The sequence below is a fragment of the Rousettus aegyptiacus genome, unplaced genomic scaffold, assembly GCF_014176215.1.
Source record: "Rousettus aegyptiacus isolate mRouAeg1 unplaced genomic scaffold, mRouAeg1.p scaffold_m13_p_4, whole genome shotgun sequence".
NCBI lineage: Eukaryota > Metazoa > Chordata > Mammalia > Chiroptera > Pteropodidae > Rousettus > Rousettus aegyptiacus.
Window position 1 is genome coordinate 50896638 of NW_023416307.1, and position 24423 is coordinate 50921060.

The window sequence follows — 24423 nt, forward strand, 5'->3', positions numbered from 1 at the left end:
AAATAAAATAAAATAAAATAAAAAAATAAAATACGTGTTCACACACACATGAGTCTCAGATCTCACCGAGGTCAGCCTCTGCCTGTCTTGGACTGCTAACCCCTGAGATTTGTTCAAGAGATACTGCACTGCGGCTTGTACCACTGCTGGCTACCCGCCCCAAAAGTCTGTCCCACAATGTGCAGGCCCCCAAGCTGAGGACTATTGATTGCTGTCAAATTCCCCTCACCTACCAAGATCACAGGGTGGGGTTGGTTGCCAGGCAATGAATCTGCCATGGGTAATTTGCAAGTTGTAAGGGGAGGGGACAACAGGGTAGAGTGAGAGATCTCACTGGGCCAATACAAATTCAGAATTGGCTGTGTCAGAGAGGGTTCAACACAGGCAAGATGGCACCTCTCTGCAGACTGCACTGGAGGGGTCTTGACAAAGGAACAATGGCAGCTGTACCTTAAGCCCTCGCCTTGATGCTACACAACTCAGTCTTTCCCCGGATGACTCTTGCACTTTACAAGCTACTGACCCTCTGCTGGAGTCCAGGGTAGGTGTCTGTGAGTGAGTCTGTGTGCAGGCCCTTTAAGAAGGACATCTAGGTTTTCAGGTTTCTTCCATCTTACTCAGCTGGTCAAATCCCCACTGGTTTTTGTAGTCAGATTTTGTGTGAACTCCTCTTCCTAGAAATGGAACCATGGGCCGTGGAGCCCCTGTGTGGGGCCAGGGCCCCTTGCTCCTTCAGGGCCTCTGCAGCTACTCTCTCTCTCCCAGTGCTTAACTGCTGCACGCGGTGGCAGGGCCAGCTCAGTTCATATCTCCACTCCTCCTACTGGTCTTGATGTGGCTTTTTCTTTATATCTGCAGTTGTATGTGATATGTTCTGTTGGTCTTCAGGTAATTCTCCAAGTTAATTGTTTTATAATTAGTTTGTAATTTTAATGCAGTCATGGGAGGAGAACCCCATATTTACCTAGCTTGCTATCTTGACTCCTCTCCTTGAGAATATAATTTTAAGTGAAAAAAGTCAGACAGAAAAAGACAAGAACCATAGGATTTTACTCGTATGTGGAATATAAAACAAAAAGCAACAAATGAACAAACAAAAAAACTCACAGATACAGACAACAGAATGGTGACTACCAGAGAGGAAAGAGGGAAAAGGGAGGATGAAGAGGGTAAAGGGAGGATGACAAAGGTAAAAGGGGGTCAAATATATGATAATGGAAGAAGATTAATTTTGGTGGTGAGCACACAATAGAGTGTACGGATACTGAATTATAATGTTATACACCTGAATTTTATATAATTTTATTAATCCATGTCACCTCAATTTTTTAAAAAGCCCAAATAAAATCTCAACAAATTCCAACAAGCATATATTTTACGATTCATGTTCTAAGACCACAGTGGAAGACAGGAAGAATATTAACCTCAAAGAGTGGTTGTGAGGTTCACAGCAGAAATGTCAAAGGGGTTACTGTGAGCAATGGAAAGACATCTACACTCTTCTCTCTCCAACTCCAACTAAGTGGACATTTAAGAAACACCTTTTATATAACTCTTGGGTTAAAAAGAAATACATTATAAACTACAAATCATAATGCCTACAATTTACTTTTAAAGGTATAAAAGAGATAAGATGGGTTATTGGAAGAAGGATGTATAGATATGCGATAAACCAAGAACAATAAAATGTCAGTGACAGAATCTTCAACTAGATGATAGGTATATGGGTGTTCACTGCAAAATCTTTTCAACTTTGAATATTTGGAAACACTCATAAAAAATGCTAAGGGAAAAAAATAAAATTATTTGAGAAGTAATGGCAATGTAAGCATTATGTATCAAAACCTGTAGATGACAGCCAAACAGTGCTCAAAATATATGCTGGTTTACACATATTTACTAGAAAATAATAAAATTTAAAAATAAGCAAATTGAGGATTTAATAAACTAGACAAAGATTAACAACATAAGTTCAAAGAAAGCACAAGAAAACAATTACTCAAAATTAAATAAACCATTTTGATGGGAAAAAACAGATTTTGCTCAATAAAACCAAAAGTTTGTTTTTGAATGGTCAAGTCTTTGACAAGTCTCAGAAAAAGGGAGAGAAGACACGAATTTAAAAAAATAAAGGATAAAAAAGATGATAACTACAGAAATAAAGGAAAATTTTAAATCGTAAGAGACTAGAGAGCCCAACTTTATATCAATAAATTCGAAGTGAATGTTTAAATGAAATGGATTATTTTCTAGGAAGACATAGCTACAAAAAATGACTCCAAAAGAGGTTTTCAAAATGAAGACATCAATAACCATTAACAAAACTGAAAAGGTAGCCAAGTAGCTCCCCTTTAAAATAATACCCAGACACAACCATTTATGGCTGAATTTTACCAAAGGTTCAAGGAACAGATAGATAATAATCTATTTTGTTCTATTCATATTTTCAGGCTTCGGGGCATAAAAAAATAGAAAACTTCCCAACTCAAGCTGCCAAGATAGCAAAACTGATAGTAACCCAACAAGTAAACACCAAAAAATAAATCTTACAGGTTAATCTCATTTATGGAATATATAAATACAAAATAAAAATCCACAAGTCAATTCTGGCAGTCTAGAAGAAGAAGAATACATCATGACCGAGTAGGCTTTCACCCAAGAACTTAAAGATAATTAAACATTGACAAATATATTAACACATTTTACTTTATTAACATATTAAAAGAGAAAAAAAATCATCTTAATGGATGCAAAAACCCAACTCATAAAACTGAATACTCATTCTGATTAAAAGAAAAAAGCAAGGTGAGATCAAAAGGAAATGTCCTTACTTTCATGAAGGTTATCTACCATAAACCTACAGAAGAAATCTCAAACAATCCCTATTTAGATTTATTGCCTCCAAACTCATCCTTCTCTGGCGAGCGTTGTGAAATTTGGATGCTTGCTATAAATATTGCTTTCGGCAGCTGGCACAATTTTAAGCTTTGTCAGTAGAGGGCGCTGGAGGGACGTGACAGGAGAGTTTTTTCCTCGGTTCCAGAGCACTTCCTCTTTTGTTCCTGGGACATGGCTGACAGTGGCATGTGTGTGGGACACTTAAGGCACTTGTCCACCAACTTTTGCTGACACAAGAGGATTCTTGCTTGCCAAACGCAGCCCACAGTTCCCTGCTTGCCAGCCTTGTTTCACTAGCTGTGAACCAGCACTACCCAGGGCAACAAAGCAAACAACTCTGTTTATTCCTTCCATGGATACTGTCCTTCTACCCTAGGATGTTCTTCGTAGCCAATTATTACCAGTTTATGATTCCTTTGTTAAATGTTCCCTGCTCAAATTTTTGTTTTGGTTTCTGTTACCTAATTGGACCATAATAATACAGAATTGGTAACAAAAATAGAGTTTATTTCCCAACTTTTAATTCATATATTACTAAGGTATCTAAAATTCTTGCTACTTCCTGTTCATTAGATAAAATCAATATAATGCAGTGGACCACTACAATGTTTTGTAGAAAGTCAAAGCAAGCAATATCTCTGCAGACCATATTATGGCAGAGAAGAGAACATACCTAGACCTGATGTGAGACTTTGCAGATGTACTATTGGCTATGCCGGGTAAAAGCAAACTGCTTCTAGAGGTGTTTGTTTGTTTGTTTGTTTGTTCAGACTGGTTTGGAGACAGGGGCTTCGGTCAGGATAAGAGCTGCCTACCAAGTGCAGTGGCCATTTAGATTTCTTCCAGTAACAATGCCACATCTGGACCTGTAGCTGCAATTGGAGTAACCACCTACTTATATTAACAATAGTTCACAATCTCCCAAATCATTTAACTGTACAGGCCAAACAGCTGAGTTAAATGGAAGTGTAACAAGTATCACTACCTATACTTCTTTCAAGTCTTTGATGCTGGCACTGATGCCTGTAGTTACACTAGGGGTGCAGCATTGCTTATGGTTTATGATCCTGGGAGGAGGGAAAATGCCAGAGATTTCACTTGGCCCTTGCCACCATAATGGCCCTCACTCATGAATCAGAAATTCTGTCTCTTGCCAAATATGCCTATTGCAAATATATGTCCAGTAACTGGGGAAACCACAGCGTGGGTCCAAGAACAAGTGGGCCAAGAGTAAATCAGACTCAAGGCTCCATCTATCACCTGACCACCATAATCCTGCATTTTAAGTGGAGGTCACAGTGTTGTTTTGGGTCCCCAGTAATTCACATCAATTTAGAGCCAATGTTTAGTAATCTCAGAAAGTCTGGATCTTTTCTTTCTTCCACTGCATAGTCACTCTAACAAACAGTCACAAGTAAGGCTTAAAGGAAGAGTCACAGTACACACCTGCAGCAATGCTCCAGAGTTCTTCTTTAGGGGAATATCTCCCCTTCAGTCCAGGGACTCTGGATCTGTGCATAGACTTAGTTCTGTGACCTGGATGACAGGCTATGGCTGTTCATTGCTGTGATTCAAAGACTTAGTTCTGTGACCTGGATGACAGGCTATGGCTGTTCATTGCTGTGATTCAAATCAGGCTTTTGGCTACTAGACTTGAGAACTTTTTTTCTGTTATATAGATTAAGTACAGCTTTATCAAGCTGCCCATCAATTTTGTTCCTAGGGATACCATGAGTAATTAGCCATTGCCAAACACCCTACTGGGCAAAGGCATTCTGATTACCAGTACCTCTTACTGCCCTTCATGGTAAATGTGTCCACCTTGTCTTGTGCTACAACTTATCCTCTGCCACTCCAGGATCTCATCATCCCCACTGAAATTAGGTAGCCCGTATCGCCCATGGTCTTACCTGGTCTGTATAGGAAAGCAACTGCAGAGCTTTTCTTTTCTTTCCTTATTTTTTATTATTTTTTTAACATTTTATTTTTTATTTTCCCTATCCCCACTCTCCTCTGGTAACCACTAGTCCATAGTCCAGGTCTTGAAAGTAAACATCCCTTTTCAAGGTATCTACCTCAGGTGAAGTTATCATACCAAGATTTTCAGGAAAAGGAAGGCTACTCTTCTCAGACACAGGAGAGCAGGCTACTTCTACTGGTGAGGCACGGTCAGAGTGACTTGGAGGTTCGAGATTGTCAATTACATTTGACTTCAAATAGATGTTCCCCTTCTAAACTTCAGGTTCCCATTCTTTCTCAGTAAATGCCCTAACTTGCGAATGAGAAACTTGACATGGCTATAAACTCATGTGTAATACTGACTAAAATACCATTAAAACCAAGAATAAAAAAATGATGCCCCATTATCACTACTATTAATCAGTATTACATTTGATATTCTACCTATAAAATAAGCTACAAAGTGGAGAGGCATATAACTAATGAAAAAGAAAATAATAAAATTGTTACTATTTGTAGTTAATAAGAATTTCTACCTAGAAAACCCAAATGAATCAACTGAAAAACCATTAAAACTAATATCAGAGGACATAAGGAATCTAAAATAAAATGCAAAAACAGCCTTTCCATATACCATGCACTTGGAGACATGTCCAAGAATGTTTAGCATTGTTTTAACAGCAAAACTGGGAAACAACCTAAATATCCACAGACAGAAGAATAGTTAACTAAAGTTTGGTATATCCTCTCTATGAAATATTATATAGTGACTATACTGCCATAGAAAACTTTAAGACAAGGTAAATTTTTTAAAAAGAGTCTGGAACAATATATATAGTATGATTCCACTTACTTAAAAGACAAATATAAACAAACACTAAAAACATGTAAGTATTTAGGTATATATATATATATATATGTCAATTTTTTTTTAAGATGTGAAAGAAATCTCTAGAAAAAAAGGGAGTGATTAAGAGAGGTTTCACTTTTCTATACTGTTCCAAATTTTTTATTAAAAAGTATGTATACATTGCTTGTGTTATCGAGCTGAAGATCTGGGAAGTACTGACTTATTCATCTATCATCTACTTAATCAAGCAACTCATCTACTGTTATCAAATATCTGCTATGTATCTAACACTTGAATAGGTAAAATGATACCTAATTCTTATTTTGTTTTATTTATTTTTGTTTATTTATTTTTATGCCTATAGCACCTGGTATTCCCATGTGGTCTCCCATCTAAATAGTAATCAGGCCCGACCCTGCTTAGTTTCTGAGATCAGACAAGATTGGGCACATTCAGGGTGGCGTGGCCATAGACCTAATTCTTAAATTGCAGGGTTACAGGACCCTGATTCTACAAGTCTACCAGATGTTTTTTCAGTAAAAGTTTGTGAGATAGCATCTAGAAATTCTTTTTACTACAAATTTGGAATTGTTTACTGAAAATTCATTAGTTTTCTCAAAGGCGGGCTATATCATGGGTAAGCTGGAAATTTTTTCCTTATTCACCCAACAGGGATATTTTGAAAGGCTCCACTTAGCTTGGTTTGTTATTAGTTTCGGAAATACTAATTAAAACCATTTTAACCATATATAATTCACACAAGAAGAAATGAGCAAATAAATATACGGAAAAACGGTCAATTCTATTAGTCAGCAAAAAATGTAAAATAAAACAACTCATTAAATAGCAGACTTTTAATAATATCCAAAATGACTAGTGTTGTGGAGGATACCTTGAAATTAGTTCCTGTATAATTGCTGATGGCAGTGTGAACAGAAAGTTTTAGCAGTATTCATTAAGAATTACAAAACATCTGTTTCTCTGACACAATAATCTCATGCTTGAGATTTACTTTTGGTAAGTAATTGCAATGAATAAAAACAGTTATTTGGGCAAAGATTTCATTACTGCATTGGAAATATAGGCAAACCTCAGAGATATTGCATGTTTGGTTCCAGACCACCACAATAAAGTGAGAATCACAGTAAAATGATTTTTAATCTTCTTGGCTTCAATTTGCAAAAAATGGATCAAGTGTGAAGCACAATAAGGTGGAGTGCAATAAAACGAGGTATGCCTATCACCTAAATATCCAAAATAAAAGGTAACAAGTAAACTATGGCATAACCACTCAATCAAACATTATAAAACTATTTTGAATTGTTTTATGAAGAGACTGTAATAACATGAAAAAAAATGAGTGAAAAAGCAACTGGCAATTTTTAAAAATCTTCCCTCAACTAAGAATGTTACTTTTATAATTTAAAAAATCAGTACATTTTATTTCAAAACTATAACAATTAAACAATATTGGAACAAGAAAACAGTTCCTTATATAATGCTAAATGATAAACGCAGAAGACAAAATTTTACCTACACTCAAATTACAGCTTTATAAAACATTCAGATGTATAACTTTGTAGGTAGACACGGGTTACAGCTCATTCATTAGGCTGGCAGAATTAAAGGTTGATGTTTCCTTTAAAATTTCTTTTTGCTGTCTTTGGTGTTTTATAAGTGGAACAGAGACATTACAGCGGATAAAAAGGTTTTGGTGACTCACCTGCTGTTCCTTCTTGAGGAACGTTTCAATCTCTATATGAATCCGGTTCTCTTCTTCAGTTTTCAACCTTAGCTTCTGTGGGAACAATAAACCAACATCAGAGATCTTACCAGCAGGAAATAAGTTCTCAAGATTAGTGGTATAGCTGTGATCATAACACAGGTTTTCTTTATCGGCTAGGATCCCCTGAATTCCGCAGTATTGCTCCAAAACTGCAATTCAGTTCCCTGCAACTCGATTAGTCCACAAACATTGTGGACTAATCGAGCTGTGTGTCAGGTACTGTGCTAGATATATACAAGTGCCCAGAACAAAAGGGCCATAATCTTGTTACCAGGAAAGTGGTGCCAATTTAAGGAGAGAAACAATGCTTCAAGAACACAATCGTTAGCCCTAGAAAAGGAAATTCTAAAGTGCAAGAAAATTGTTTGCTGTCATGGTCTTATGCCGCACTTGGGAACTAAGCTTTCAAATAAGCAGGAGGCTCAGAGAAAAGAGTCCTCCTGCACACAGATGACACACTGAACAGAGTTTGCTCTCTCTTGCCTACCTATTCTTCTTTTAGCCAGTTAGCCTTCAGCCCTCTCATAAATGTCTTCCCCTTGTTTCTTTCCTCTGACATTTTTCACTGTGACTTCTCGTCTCTATAAATTTAGGTGTGAATGAAGTTTGGCTCTCTAGATTTCCATTTTTTAGTGGAGGGACAAAAACTACTGGTTGTGTGAGGAAAGCAGCAACAAAAACGTGCAGTTACTAAGTATCTTGTTTTATCCTGTCCCTATAATTGCCAGAAGAAGTGGCAAGTGGTTTTATGAAATAAAATGACCAAGCGGAGAAAGTACAACCAATTTTCAAAATCATTACCCAAAAAACAAACAAACCAGGAGATGTATAGGCTACAGATCATCAGACTCTCTGCTTGTAAGTGTTAAGTCCTCAGTCTGGTTTTATTTTTAACCTCAAATGTCAGGAGAATAAAGCTGCAGGAGAATAAAGCAAAAATCAGGAAAATCTCCCTTCCCTTCCTCTTTGTTAGCTGAGGTAATTATCAGGAGAAACAGCTCAAATGCCATCTACCTGGCTCATTCCTAATACAGCAGTGATTACCTCAATCTCTTCCAGCAAGAACTCCTCTGTTTTGTTACATTTTTGCTGGGTCTGGGAAATCTGCAGCTCAGTATTTTTCTTCATGTAGCGATTCTCCATGTTGGTTTTTGCCTTCAACTCTTGCAACTGGTCCTTAAGGTGAGCAATATATTCATTCTGACTCTGTAGAGGTAAGACCAAGTTTCTAGATTAAAATGCATTCTACCTCCATACAGTTTAGTCAGTGGTTTAAGCTTATCTTTTGTATTTATAAATCAGGAAGGAACTGGACCTATTTCTCTGCTATCACACTATGGGAAGTTTAGCTAATCACCACAGATAGTTTACAGGAAAATGAAAGGTAAGCAGTTATAAGCATAAGGACTGTGAGAACCTTCCCTTAAGCACAGTTTGGGTGCTCTGTACCCACAAAGATTTCCCAGTACTCTCTTGGAAGAACAAGCACTAGTCTAAGTGATCAAAATACCTGACTTTCCACCCAAGCCCCAACAGCTTCGTGAATGTGGCTGTCAGTTAAACTCTCCAAGTCTTACCTTCCATAAAACAGAAAATTAATATCTACCCTGCCTGAGATATCTCGGAAAGTGATTGTAAAGATTAGTTGAGATTATGTGTGAAAACTCTTTGCAGGTTACAAAGCACTTGGCAATTTTAAGGTCACGATATTTATTTAAAAAAATATTTATTCAGTACCACATCAGGTAAATAGTAGAGACCTAAATAGACATAGTCTTTGTCCTCATAAAGCTTAAAATCTAGTGAGAGACATAGGGTTAAAAGGAAACAAACAAATATGTGTAAACTATTTTAAAGATGCAAAATGCTATGAAAGAATAGGGCAACAGGCTATGGGAGAAAATAACGAGGAAGATCTATATTAGAATGGATGGTCTAAAAATGATCCTCTGAGAAAAGAATTTAAATCTGACACCTGAAGAAGGATAAGTATGTTGGTCACCTGAAAAGTGGGATCAAGGAGAATTCTAAGGAAAAGTAAATGTGTATGCCGAAGTCCCGAGGCTGCAAAGACCTGGATATGCTCCAGTAACTACAAGAAAACTCTGGAGGCTCTAGTCCAGTGAGGGTGGAGAGTGGGTCAAGATGAGGTTAGAGAGCAAGGTAAGAACAAAACATGCCGGATCTTAGAAGCACTATTAAGAAGTTTGAATTTTCTTCCAAATGCCTTGAAAGGCTTTTAGTCAGGATGGTAACTTTGATTGTTTGAAAAGAATCAGACAAAGTGTGAGTAATTTCACAGAAAGATGATCAGAGTTAGCTGACAGCCCAACATACGACTAATAACAAATATGCATGGCTTTAATCAAGGATCTGTTTCTCCAAATATCAAACAACTTTAACCTTACTATGTAAGCTTAGCGGAATTAGTTCTAAGTATTAGAAGAAACAAAGCAGAATTGGTTAAGATCATCCATAACAAAAGCAAAACCAGTTTAAAGAGTCAGAAAAGAATTCTTCAAGTCATTTTGTCTGGTTTCTTGCTGTAACTCTATGGAATCATTCCAATGGTACAGCAATTATTCCAACTGTATCAGAGCCATCACAAAGGGACAAGTATTTCTGACAGAGAATGTGCCACAAGCCCAGTTGATAACACATCTTATAGTACTTCATAACTTTTTATAAGCTGTAGGATTGTGGGTAAATTACTTAACCTCTCTAAGACTATTTTCTCATCTGTAAAATCCTTCCAGTGCCTGGTATAATTTAGATGCTAAATAAATGTTCATTAAATGAATTTTAAGAGATATCTATTTTGCCTCACTTTTTTTCCTTCCCTTTGTTCTGCAGTCTCCTTCCTTTTCCCTCTTCTTAATTTCTCTTCTCTTTCCCCTTCTAGTTCCAAACTGTATGGCAGTCATTGATAAAGTTTGAATCTCTAGGAAGGCTTCAGCTAAAATGAAATGTGATGCTTTCATTTTTTCATCAACTGGAATATTTTATCTATTTAATCATTTATACTTTCTTCCAGGTCCAGCTTATATGTCACTTAAATCCATAAAACCTTTTCCAGAAAACCTCAGCCCACATAAATAATTGTAGTTGTCTCTCAGAAGCTAACAATGTCAAAAAGTTAGGTATTCATTAGTGTCCATATAAAAATATACTTTCAAAAACTCAAGAGAACATTCTGGTAAACTTCCTTTATCAAAGTGAATACTAAGTCTTTCAGAGTAACAATATGAAGATCAGAAATGCAGAGTTAAAACCCTAGGAGTTTCTGGCTATGGCAAACAGAAGGTATCAAATTATGTAACTACTAATAAGGGCATACGACATTGGTCTACAATTTTCACTGTGCCAAGTCAAAGGTGTCTGGTTTTCATGCTATTGCCATGGGCCTCTGATTATTCTGAGTTCTTTTCTATATTACTGTTCTATACAAATTTATAGACTTCTATGGTGAAAATATGGAAACAGAAGAGGATATAAAATACTGACAGGCTAGTAATTACAAAATGATGATCAAGCCACACTAATAAAGGAACTGAAATATCACTCTATTTCTTTATCTTCCCAGTGTGCAAAAAAGAGTCAACCTAGAAGCATAAGATATGGGCCAAGGGTCTTGAGCTGTATGGATTCCTTTTAAGATTCTCACTAAGAAAAGATCTGTCTCCTCTACAACCCACCATCATAACTATGGTGTCTGGAGCTTTCCCCATGATCGAGGTCTGTGGACGGTGCAGCATATTTGTCGGTTTTTGTAGCAGACCAAATTTTGCTACCACATCCCAAAACTTCCTTCAGATCCAAATTTCTGGGCTTGTTATTTATATTCAAAGAATAATTTAGTAATGGAAAGAAGCAGTCAACCAATTAAAGTTAATAAGGCTCTGATGGCTGCCACATCATTGTGAACCAAAGGCTTTTAATGGTAGTGTCTGTTTTCATAGTTGAGCACAAAATAGAGACAAGAGTATTGGTTCCTGGAATTTTTGGAAGCTACTGTCTAGAGAAGTTGGAACTTGTCTTACACCTCAAGCTGCCTTCTTTGGTTAGATGGAAAAAGGAAAATGAGAGTGTGGTCTATTAAAATGATAAAAGCCACAGAAAAAAATACAGTTCTGTATTAAATTAACATTTGTATTTGTCTGTCTATGACTAAGAACACTGGCTGATTCTATAACAGCCTATGAATAAAGTCTGAGCTAAACAAAGTCTCCCATTCTAAGATACGGATGAAACATAATCAAGTCCAAACTTCTAATGTTTCAGGTTCCAAATCCACCACTGATTTCATTTCCATTTGAACTGTTCCCTTTCCAACTGTACCAATTTCCTCTTTCCTTCCTTTGTAATAAAGTTTCCACACACCTCACTATCTTGGCTGATCTCTTCTGAGTAAACTCCTTAAACATGATGCCTAAAACCAGACACACTATTACAGATGTCTAACCACAATAAAAGATAGGGTAATATTTTTTTCCTGTTGTATAAAAACTATACGGTGCCACAAATTGTAGTAACCAAAATAAAGAAGAAGCACTCCAAACTGTATGGTAATATGTTGTAATGATTGTCAAGACTGAAGACAAGCCATTAGAATAAGTACTAGGAAAGGAAAGCTCTGAGAAGTCAAAAGAAGACAAGAGAAGGCAGGCACCTTTTAAAATGCTGTTACTGCAACAACCAGTGGTGGGGACCAAACCTCAGGTACTCATTTTAGAAACTGGCTAACCCTTTCATGAAACTGTTGAAGACAAGTTAGGTCTTCACAATTCTCAATTTATAAGATTCTTCTAAGGACTTTAGTTTCACCTTTGGTTCTTGGAGTCAGTTCAGTGTTCTAATAATCAACAAGGTTTTGTACTCTGATGTCTATTATTTAACACATACCAGCTTTAAGTTGCTTGCAAATTTAGCAAGCATGCTTTCTACATATTCATTTAATTCTATAATCCGTTGTGGAACATAGAAATCATCACAGTCATCTCAACCTATTCTCTTTGGTAATCTCTCTATATCTGCCCCCCCCCCCCAAAAGGAAATTAGAGCCATCAAAGAGTGCAAAAAGCTGGAGGGCTGAGTGAAGAAAAGAGCCAGGTAACATGCAAAAGTAGTGATAGGTAGCCAGAGAAAAGCAAGGTATAGCTTCGAGGGTGGAGTAATTCAGGCCTGTTTTAAGATAACATGCATAACTTCCAGGATAGTACTGAGCTTTCCAAATTACAGTCGATGACCATGGATGGCAATGGGATTGCAGGTTAAAGAACAAAAGGGTGAGGAATTAGTAGTACTGCAGTTAGCTTAGAGCCACCCAGTCTAGACATTCATGTGAACCCAGATCTAAGGACAAATCTCTGTTATTAGCCCCTGCTAAAGAGGAGGTACAAAATGCTTTTCATCCAGCAGAATACAAGTAGGGCACTATAAGGGTTAAAGGGTAAGAGTTTGTACTCAGAATCACTGAACACCATTGGGAAGATCCTTCTAACTACTGCAATAAGATTACAAGGTTCCAGGATATCCAGTTTTGTGCCCTTTGGCTCCTTTTACAACCAGTCAAAATGAGCAGGAGTGGGTACATATCCTGCCTGGTTACTACAGCTAACCTCAATAACCATGGCAAAGCTGAAGAAAGTGAAGGACTCTTCCTTATCAGCCAAGATTCTTCTCAAAAGCTCAGACTTCTAGCTTAGAGAAGATGCTACATATATACAATTTATCATTATATACCATTATATAAATTGTATCTATTTACACATACAATCTCCAACCATCCAGCACTCAAAATTTAAGGGAAATGAGAACTCCCAGGCCCAATGGGGAAATAAGTCCTCCTCCTTGGCATCCTGTTTTGATAATATCTCCCAAATGCTAAACATCTCAGTGGCAGCTCTAGCACTGGAAGTATTTATTGTACACACTGAAGGTCATAGATGAAGTAAGGGCAACTACTTTAAGGAACTATATAGACCAACAAAAAGTTATGGGTCTGGAGCAGATTAGACATAGCACTAACAAGCAAAACAAAAACTACAATCCAAGAATTTCAACATGATCCAAAACCTCCAGAGACAAAATAGATAGATATCTTACATGATGAGCCTCCTCTACCTATATGTCACCCGTTGATGATGTTTGCCCAGAAAGCATGGCTTATAAGGCCTTCCACAATCTGCACCCTGCACAGTTAAACAAAACAAAACAAAACAAAACAAAACAAAACAAAACAATACTATAAACCCCATACACAATACAAAAGGAAATTATATAAAAGCATTGGAGAGCATACAAAATCAGACAGATTCAGGAGGGAGTAGACACTTGTAAGATGGGTCATACATGGGGTGAGTCCCTCACTTTTTATGACCTTTAGTAGACCACAGTCAGCATTCTGGGACAGGTGGTGGTGTTGGTGTGTGTGGAGCAGCTAAAACTAATTCAAACCCTCCAGTGTTTTTAGATAAAACAACAACAATAACAAAAAAAAAGATTTTGGGGGTAATCACGGCCACATCATTTTAAATAATCTTGAAAAAATAAACTTCAAGTTCTGTGTATAAACTCTGTCCAAATTTTTGGCTGACTCTTGACGCATATAGGTACTAGGGAAAATGCACCTTAACACCGCTAAGGATAAAAGAATTGAACTGACATTGGAGCACTGCCCACTGTAAGTAAGAATTTTTAGTTTGAATTTAATTAAGTCACCTGACTACTAAAACAAAAATGTGAATATGCCTTAGGAGGTAGAACAGAAATGCCCAAATTTTGGAATTAGCAGACGAGGCTTTTAGATAAAACTCAATAAATTAAAGAGGAATGTGCTCATAATAAATGAAAAGACAGGAAATCTCAGCAGAGAAATATAAACTCTAAGAAAGAACTAAATGGAAATTCTAAAACTGAAAAATACATAAACTAAAACAAAATAGCGTACCAGATACGCTTACCAGGAGAGTGGAAATGATAGAGAAAAAGTCAGTGAACTTCAAGATAGACTAATAAAAATTATTCAATCAGATGAACAAAAGAAAAAAATATTAACGAGAGACCTGCAGGTCAATATCAAAAGATCCAAAATAAAGGTAATTTGAGTTCCATAGGTGAAAGCAAATGGAATTAAAATTATTTAAAAATATGATGGATGACAATCAGAAAAAACAAATATTGTATGATTCCACTTATATGAGACATTTAGAATAGTCAAAATCATAGACAGAAAGCAGAATGGTGGTCTCCAGGGTCTAGTGAAGTGGGGGTGGGGAGCCATTGTTTAATGGCTATAGTTTGTTTTGCAAGATGAAAAGATTTCTGGAGATGGATGGCAGTGATGGTTGCACAACAATAAAATATACTTAATACCACTGACCTGTACACTTAAAAATGATTAAGATGGTAAATGTAATGTATATTTTACCACAATAATAAAAATTGGGGGAAAAAAAGAATAATGGCTGAAAATTTCACAAGTTTTCTGAAATATACAAATGTACATGTTCGGGAATCTTAGTGAAACCCAAACAGAATAAATATGAAGAAAATCACATCTAAGTATAGTATAGTCAAACTGCTGAAACGTGAGATAAAAATATAATTTGAAAAGCAAACACAGGAGAACAATGATTTGAATAGCTATCTTCTCAAAACAAATAACGGAGGCCAAAAGGCGGCAGATATCTCTAAAGAGCTGAAAGAAAAATCTATCAATCCCAAATTCTGTACCCAGTGAAAATTCTTCAAGAATGAAAACAAAATAAAAATATTTCTAAATGAAAGAAAACTAAGAGGATTTTCTTTAGGCTGAAAGGAAACGACACCAGATGATAAATATCTGGGTAAGTACAAGGCAATTTTTTTCTTCATAATTTTCAAAAACACACATAACTATTTAAGGCAAAAACTATACATTTTGTCTTGTGGTATTTGTAAAGTACATTAAATGTAATATACAGGACAGACACATAAGATAAAGGATAGTGGTGGAGGGGAAGGGAAGAAATGGAACAAGGGTGAAAGGTTTTTATATTTTATGTGAAGAAGTACAATATTAATGCTAAATAAATTGTGAAAACAAATCCCTAGAGGAACCTTTTGTTTAAAAAATGTAAAGAGGTATAGATAAAAGACTAATAGATAAATTAAAATAGAAATCTAAAAAAAAAAAAAATTAAATAATTCAGATTAAGTCACAAAAAGATGAAAATCAAAGGAAACAAAAAACAAAACAATAAAATAAAAGACAGAATTCTAACAACTTATCAATAATTACACTAATGATAAAGAACTAAACATTTATTACAAGGCAGAGGTTGTTAGAATGCATAAAAGAAATAAAAGCAAGATACAACTACAGCTCTCTACAAGGGATGTACTTTAAATATAAAGGCACAAAAAGGTTAAAGTGAATGACTAATAAAAGATATACTATGCAAACAGTAAGCATAAGGAATGGCATATCAGAGAAAATATACTTTAAGACAAAGAGTATTATCACATGTAAAAAGAAATATTTTATAATGATAAAACAGTCAATTTGTCAGGAAGACATAAAAATAAAATCTTCAAACATGTTTTTCTGCTCCACCTGCCCAAAACACTCTTCTCCTCTTCACCTAGCTAATTTGTAGACATCTTTTAAGAATCAGCTTAAGTATGGTTTCTGCAGTGTCACTCCTCTATTTACTACCCTTAGTTAAAGCTCCTTTCTCTATGCAAACCTAAACCCCTATACTATGCTCTAACATATAACACACGTAGTTACTTTTTTCTAATTCTCTGTGTGTCAAATACAGAACATATGTAAAAACACAATGTGCACAGAAATAAATGTATATCTCAATTATCTCAGTTATCATAAAGTAACACCACATAATAACCTTCCAGGATAAGAACAGGATAGATATGAGTTCTCTCTTACATCCTTCCTCAATTACTAGCTCTTCTCTTCCCCCAAAGTATCTATTCTCCTTAATTTCATGGTAATTTTAATTATAGTTTTATTATCACTTTAATTATAGTTTTATTATCATTTGTCCTTAAACAGTATAGTTTAGTTTTTGAACTTTCTAAAAAAGGAAATCCAGTATATCTTTTCATATCTGAACTATTTTGCTCCACATTAACATTATGATATAGTAGCTATAGTTCATTAATTTTAACTTAAGTGTTCCATAGAATGAATTTATCATAATGTTCGATAACTATGTTGGTTGTTTCCACTTATAGCTATCACAAATAATGCTTTTTAATCATTTTTGTACATGATTCCACATGCACACAGATTCTATTGGGTAGAACTGCTGGGTCATAAGATATATCTTTTTTTTCAATTTTGATAATGCTAAGCTATTTCCAGAGTGGTATTACCAATATAAATATCCAGCATTAGTGTATTATAAGTCCCATTACTCTACATCATCACCATTTGGTATTATAAATTAATACCAAATATAATACCAGTATAATAGAACTAGCTATTCTAATAAGAAGGTAACTGCGTCTTCTGGTGGTTTCAATTTACATTTCCTTGATGACAACTGAGATTGAACACGCTTTCATATGTTAATTAACAGTTGGATATCCTCTTTTTGAAGTGCCTCTTCACCCTCTTGCTTATTTTTCCATTAGGTGTCTATCCCTTTAACATTAATTTGTACTTCTCTTTATATCCTGGATATAAGCCCTCTGTTGATTATGTGTTGTATCTTCTCCCTTATCAGCCTCTTTCAATGAACAGAACAGAACTTTTTAATTTTAATGTAGTCAAATTTTTCAAACTTTTCTTTTGTCACTTTACCATTTGTGACTTAAGAAATCTCCTTCTATCCAAAGTCAAGGTAATAGTCTCCTATGTTATCTAGAAATATTAAGCTTTAGCCTTTCACATATAGAAGTATAATCGCTGATTTTTGTATATGGTGTCAGGTCAGAGTAAAGTTTAGTTATTTTCCATATAGATATCCAAGTCCTTCAGCATCATGTATTAAAAATACTACTGCTCTGGGTGCCTCTGTTGTTATCAATGGTTCTGTTTATATTCTATTCCATTGCTCTATTTTTCAAGCCTCGCACTAATATACACTTTTTTAATTTAGAAAAACAAGTTCTTCTACTTTGTTCCTCTTCAATACTGTCTCACCTATTTTTGATCCTGCTATTTCAATATAAATTTTAGATTCAGTTTGCCAGCTTTCACAAGAGAATAAATTAAGTCTTATCAAGATTCTGATTGGGATTGAATTCAGTGTACTGATCAATTTTGGAAGAATTGACATCTTTATAATTTTGAGTCTTCCATTTATTTAAATATTATTTAATTTTTCAATATTGTTTATAGTTCTCTGCAAAGAAATTCTGTATATTTTATTGTTGTTGGATTCATTGCTAGTTGATATTTTTGATGCTATTATAATAATAGATATTTTTTTCAATTTCCTTTTTGAAGTCTGCTGCTGATGTGTGTAGAAGATAAACTGATTTTTATATATTGACCTTGGTTCTCTTTTTTCCCCATTAGTTTCATGAAAATGCTGCTCCACTGTCATTTGCTTTGTATGGTAATGTTCAGAAGTTTTATAGCAATCTGATTTTTTTTCTTTGTGACTTTTTTGTTTTGCCTAGGGACCCAGTAGGAAGTAGGACCCAGTATCTAACACACTGATTGTTCCCTCACATTCCTGTGACCACCACACACCTACCATCTTAACTGCTGGCATCATTTTCTGACTCACAGGCCTGTAGTATTCATGTACTTCTTTTCCGACCTTGACTGGACCACTGGTTTTTTAGTAACTCTAGAGATTTAACTTGATTTCATCTTGATAGCTGTTTTTTATTCCAAGGTTTCCCTTAGATATTTTAGTCCTGGTTTATCTATTCCTTTACTAATGACCAAAATATTTGAGTGATACTTTGCTTTATTTTTACTTTGCCTGAATGTAATGGCTGAGAATGTAATTCACGAGGATAAGTTTCATAAGCAAGTGTTAGCTGTTGTCTGGAAAATACAATCATCAACAAGTGTTTAAAGAAAGAAAAAAATGTGGTCCTGATAGCATAGGGGAGTTAACTGGCAGAGTGCCAAACCTGAGGTTTCCTTTGATACTGTTTGGTTTGGAAGCTTAAAAAAAAGTTAATATATCTTTTATTTTAACAGTTAAGGATTGTAAGAAGAATTCTTAAATAATGGCAGATGTTTTCAGGGAAAAAAAGCTAAGAAACATCTGAAAAAGTCTATTCATTAGAGAAAAAACCTAAGCACACACCAGTTGTTTTGAAGCTTTCCAGAGAAGAAAAATGGTTTTCAAAAAATGTAAGGTATAAACGGAGGGTTAATAGAAATAATGATGTTATTATAATACCAAAGTACTTTGTAATTGGTAAATAGAAAATAAGAGAGGATGTGAAGTAATTTGTTCAGAAGACCTAAAGATAGTGTTTTGGAAGAAAGGCTAGTGACCTTTTCTTAGACAATTCTTCCAAATACATTTTTAAAATATTCTTCTAACTTTCAAGTAAAAAATAATGAAGATTCCCTGATAGTCATCCTAATAGAACTAACTTCTAACTGTCTAGGTTGTAGCCCAAACATTGTTTTGCAAGCCAATTGCTTTAAACTTGGGTTGTATTTTCTTGCAGAGGCAAATTAGATATAAGGTTTGGTCTTAATGACCATTAAAACTCAGTAAATTCACTCTGTATTTGAAACAGAATACAAATGACATCATGTATTAGGAGGTTTGTAATGTGCTTAATATCTTACCAGGAACTATAGTATCCCATCTGGGATGCTGAAATATGAGACTGCCAGGGACAAGGTCTCCTGTAGGGAAGGAGTGGGTGGATGTGGCTGGGTGGAAGGGGAGGGTTAAGAACTGACTAAGAGCTCCAAAGGGTTGGGGTCTCCCAGATTCCTATTCTGGACATACTTGCACATCCCTGAACAACTCCCTAGTTACTCTCTTTATATTTTCAATAGTAAAGGCACCCCAAGAGAAACAATAATTTTTCATATATAACTTTTCTTTGTTTAAGAAAAAAGGCTTCTATATTGCTGTTTTAGCTCAGTAACTTTTCGTGCTGCCCAGGTAATTCCTACCTGTACTTCCACTTGCCGTTCTTTTTTGGCATTAAGAAGCTGCTTTTGAAGAGATTTTATTTGCTTTTTTCCTTTCTCCTCCCTAGAAGAAATAAGAATGATTTGCATTTAGAGCAGTGCTTCTCAAATGTCAGTATGCACAAGGATTATACTGGATTTTCAAAAACAGATTCCTGGACTCCACCCCCAGAGATTCTGATTCAGTACCTCTGGGATGGGGCCCTGAAATTTGTATCTCTAACAAGTTCCCAGGTGATATTAATGGTTCTGGTCCATAGAGTACACTTTTAGTGACACTTTTTAAAAGGCTGTGATTTGTTTTAGCAAATCGAAGGAGGATTTTCTGGCTTATCAGTGTTGTATATAAAATAGCTGCTGTGGAGAAAAATTAAGTGGAGAAGGAAGAGGAAGAGGAAAAAGAAGAATCCTTTCTATTCTGAGCACTTCACATATTCTTACCTCATAATAACCTTTATGAAGTAGTCTCTATCATTATTCCTATTTTACGGGTGAGGGAAATGCAGCTTAGAAAGCTGAGGTAATGCTGTGGTGGACATGAGAATGTGTCTCACAGACTTCCAACTACAGGGAATGTCAGCAAACAAGGGTTTTAGCTTGAGGCTCTGAAATCCTTCCTTGTGTGTGTTCTGAGGCCTCATTTCCTACTGTCTGCTTCTAGCCAATTTTTGAGTGTGGCAGGGATACTAACATAGGCCCTTCCTTGGAGACTAGGACTTCATTGATGATTGACTTTGGCTCAAGGGTTCCCTGATGACCTTGCCGAACAATCCTCAGACTGCAAGTCAGTCTCTTCCACCCAGCCTTCCCTCTCCTTCACTTGGGGTCAGTCCAGCATTGAGTCTGAAGGCTCCCTCCCATTTTCTCTCACACAAGTGTTTCCCCTGCTAAAACATTTGCATGACTAATCTCATCTTGGCATTTTTCTCTCAGAAGACACAGGCTAACGCACTTGCCATGGTCACAAAAACAGTAAATGGCACAGCAGGATTCAAACTCAGTACTGTTTGAATGAGAACTTAACTACTTTATTTTATCATTTCTATTTGCTCTCAGAAACAAAATTCTGTTTATCTCCAGCAATCCCATTACTTATGTTTAAAGCAAATAAAATAACAAAACAACACAGGAAGAAACAAACAAGACAACTGTCTTAGCTCGGGCAGCTATAATGAAAATATCAGAGGAGCCTGATTAGTTAGGTCAATGAGAGAGTCTTTATCAATACCATATCATTCATCCTTTTAAACAGTATAATTTAGTAGGTTTTGGCGTACTCATAGTTGTGTAACCATTACTACTGTCTAATTTCAGAACATTTTCATCAACCCAGAAAGAAGCCCCTTTTCATTAGCACTCACTCCCCATCCCTCTCCCCACCGGCCCTCTGTTTATGAAACTTCTCTTGGGGTAGGGGGCAAGGTCAAGGCCTAGTATAAAAGACAGCTCAAAGGAGCCTTGTCTTATATAAAAAACTAAATAGAAAATCTTACCAGAAGGTAGGAGGGAGGTGGAAGGGAGAAGGTAGATGGGATTAAAGGGGTCAAATATGTGATGACAGAAAGAAATCTAACTATGAGTGGTGAACACACAATGCAAAATATATATGCCTTACTGGTGAATTGTACACCTGAAACTTACTGGATTTCATTAACCAATGTTATCATAATTTAAAAATGATATTAATAAATTAAAAAATAATAAATTTTAAAAATAATAAATAGAAAATCTTATCTATTTTATACCCTTCACTAAACTGTATGTAACTTTAAAAAATATGAGAACAAAATATTAAACCATTTGTCATCAATTTGCCCAAATCTAAATATAATTTTTCAATTTAAAGAAGTCTAAATTGAAATTTATCTAATTGGAAGAAAATTTAAAGAAGATATTATTATAAATAATCACATATGTAAAATCGATCACTGGCAAACTGTCTACATTGAATGTTAGGCTACTTTTGCCCTCTTATGTAATGATCCACATATTCTTCTTTTTTATTTTTCTTAATCAACTTTTTGAAATTATAAAATAATAAGTGTACATTGTAATATTTCAAAACAGAATAGGAATGTATGAGGAGAAGTGGACAATCTGCCATCTCCCTTCTTCCCTCCAATTCCACTCCTATGAAGTAACCAATGATAAACCTTTTGATTTACATATTTCCACATTTTTTTCTTACATAAATGAATGAGATTTTCTTGATAAAAATCATGCTATATATGATAATGTTTTTTCACTAATCTATGTATGGGAAACTTCCTTCCTGATCAGTCATATAGCTCTAATTCATTCTTTTTAATAGCTGTATTTTTTTGTTTCATAAAGTTAACAATCATTCAAGTATGCCTCTGTCGAAGGACATTTATGCTATTTCTAGATATTTGTCATTATGCTGCAATAAATATTTTACAGGTACAAACTAATTTTTTTTTCCTATAGGCTAGATTTCCAAAAGTAGGAATGCTGAGTCAAAGGGGTTATGTATATGGTTAGCTTTTTTGTTAATACGTTTATTTTCTCCCTTAATAACGTGACATTATAGAAAATACTAAAATAGTAAAAGATTTTTTTTTTGGAAAAAAACACCCATATGTTAATACATTGGTGTATTTCCTTCCAGTTTTTATTTTCTATACATGTTTTTGTTAGTTTTCCTATACAGATGTGATAATACTATATTATTTACAGGCTATCTTTTTCTACTTAAAATTGTGGCATAAATATTTCATCATGTTATTATAACTTTGTAAACAATACTTTTAATAGCTTCATTATGTGATCCATTAAACTATAGACACTCTCTTTCATTCTGTAATTCCACACATAGTGATTTAATTTAATGGAATAATAACAGATTCAGACATTTGCTGATATATATCTTTATGTACAAAGATATAAATTGGTACATTATTTGCTATAGCAAAAATATGGAAACCTAAATGTTCAAACTCAGGGGATGGTTAAATAAATTATGGAATAGTACATATGTAATAGTGAATATTATAAAATTAAAATTAGTCATATATTTTTATTTTCATAGATAAATCACTTCAAAAAGTTATACAAATTCATTATCCCACTAGCAGTGTACATAAGTGCTCATTTCTTTCCTTCTTTGCCAGCAATAAATGTAGCTATTATTGTTATTAGGCACTATGTGCCAGAAACTAGCTTAAGTGTTTTTTATGTATTAATGAATCTAATCTTCATAATAACTCTAGTACAGAATTTATTACCAATACTAAGGTGCAAAGGAAGAGAAAATCTCAAGGAAAAACAATCTCACCTATACAGACAAGATAAACACTTTTCCATTGTGAGTACTCAAGGTTCATATAAAGAGAATTTTATCTTGGTCCCAAAGCATTTTGATTGTGTTGAATTTCTTAAAGCATGAAAATCTTTGGAATCAGTTGAAAGGCTCTGGAAAAGAAACATTCCCTGGGCATGTTTTTATTGTTGTTGTTGTTGTTGTTGTTGTTATTATTATCACGTGTTATTGTTCAGAAATTTTCAGTGAACTCAGTCTTAGGAGAGGTTACTGTGAGATAGAAGGAATGTACACTGTAGATACAGATAATTGAAGCCCAGAAATCTGAGTTATTGTCCTAGCAGAACTAGGAATAGAACCCAAATTTTTGACTTCCAGTTATCCTCCCCGGAAAGCACAAATGTGATTTGCTTTAGAAATCAAGGACTTCCGGTAAGAGATTTATAGCACTTTAAGATACAATAAAACAAATAAACCTAATATTACTCTGACCTGTCAATGATTTCATAGAAATGCATTTCATTTTCCTTCTCTTTGCTCAAAGCTTTCAGGAGGTCAGTGAAAGTTCCTGAATCTTGCAACTCCTGCATTGTATCTGTAATCACATCACTGAAAAATTGTCTGTAAGGAGAAAAAAAAATGCGAGTTAATAGAATATACTTATCTACATTCATAAAGGGCTACAGAAATAACACAAAACCCATAAGGAAATCATAACTAAGTTGGAATTATTTCTGGAATGCCAGAGTAACTTAGTATTAGAAAATTCGTGAAAGAATTCATTACATTAATAAAGGCAAAAAGAGAAAAACCATATGATCATTGTAACGAGTGCAGAAAAGGCATTTGATGAAATTTAACACACGCTTTTATTTAAAAATAAACAAAACTCTTAGAAAACTAGATGTAAAAGAGAACCTCCTTACCCTAAAAAAGTTTACACATCAAGGACTGACAAACATTGAATGTATAGTATGATAATATATATACATATAACATTTAAAAACATGTAAACTATATATACCATTTAAATAACAAACATACATGCCTAATAAAAGTGTTACAATTTGCAAAAGAATAATAAACACCAAATTCAGAGGAGGGAAGAGTGAGGGGACTAGAATTGGAGGCTTCAATTTTATCTAAACTATTTTATTTAAAAAAAAATAGAAAGCTCTAAAACACTCATGATAAAATATTAAGACTTGGTGGTTACATAGATAAGTATTCATTATTTTATTCTTTATATTTTTCCACACTTTTGAAATAGTTTATAATTTTGAAAAAAGTTAAATTATTTTAAATTTTTTTTAAAAAAGAGCTAATAAAACCCTCACATTTTAGAGTGAGTAAACCCAGTTTCGAGAAGGTTAAATGACTTGCCCAAGTCACACAAGTAGTTTGAGAAAGAGCTAGAACTATAAAATCCAGGTTTCCTAACTCCTACCTAGTTCATTGTTCTTTATATTCTCTTAAGTAGAAAAAATTTTGAACTGCTCTTTAATGTTCTGACATAGAGTCAG

At 34.8% G+C, this 24423-nt stretch overlaps 1 protein-coding gene and 1 pseudogene across 3 annotated transcripts in view; both read right to left on the reverse strand.

Moving 5' to 3' along the window:
* IQCG (IQ motif containing G) overlaps nt 1-24423 on the reverse strand; it is a 43862-nt gene that overhangs the window by 8536 nt on the left and 10903 nt on the right. For all 3 annotated transcript variants that reach the window (XM_016135216.2, XM_016135218.2, XM_016135217.2), the window contains exons 5-8: nt 23393-23521; nt 19603-19684; nt 8538-8699; nt 7431-7505 (exon numbers count right to left, since the gene is read on the reverse strand). In XM_016135216.2, coding sequence (XP_015990702.2) covers nt 7431-7505; nt 8538-8699; nt 19603-19684; nt 23393-23521 — 448 coding nt within the window. The remainder of the gene's footprint in view (nt 1-7430; nt 7506-8537; nt 8700-19602; nt 19685-23392; nt 23522-24423) is intronic.
* Nucleotides 6063-6181, reverse strand: LOC118602676 (annotated as a pseudogene).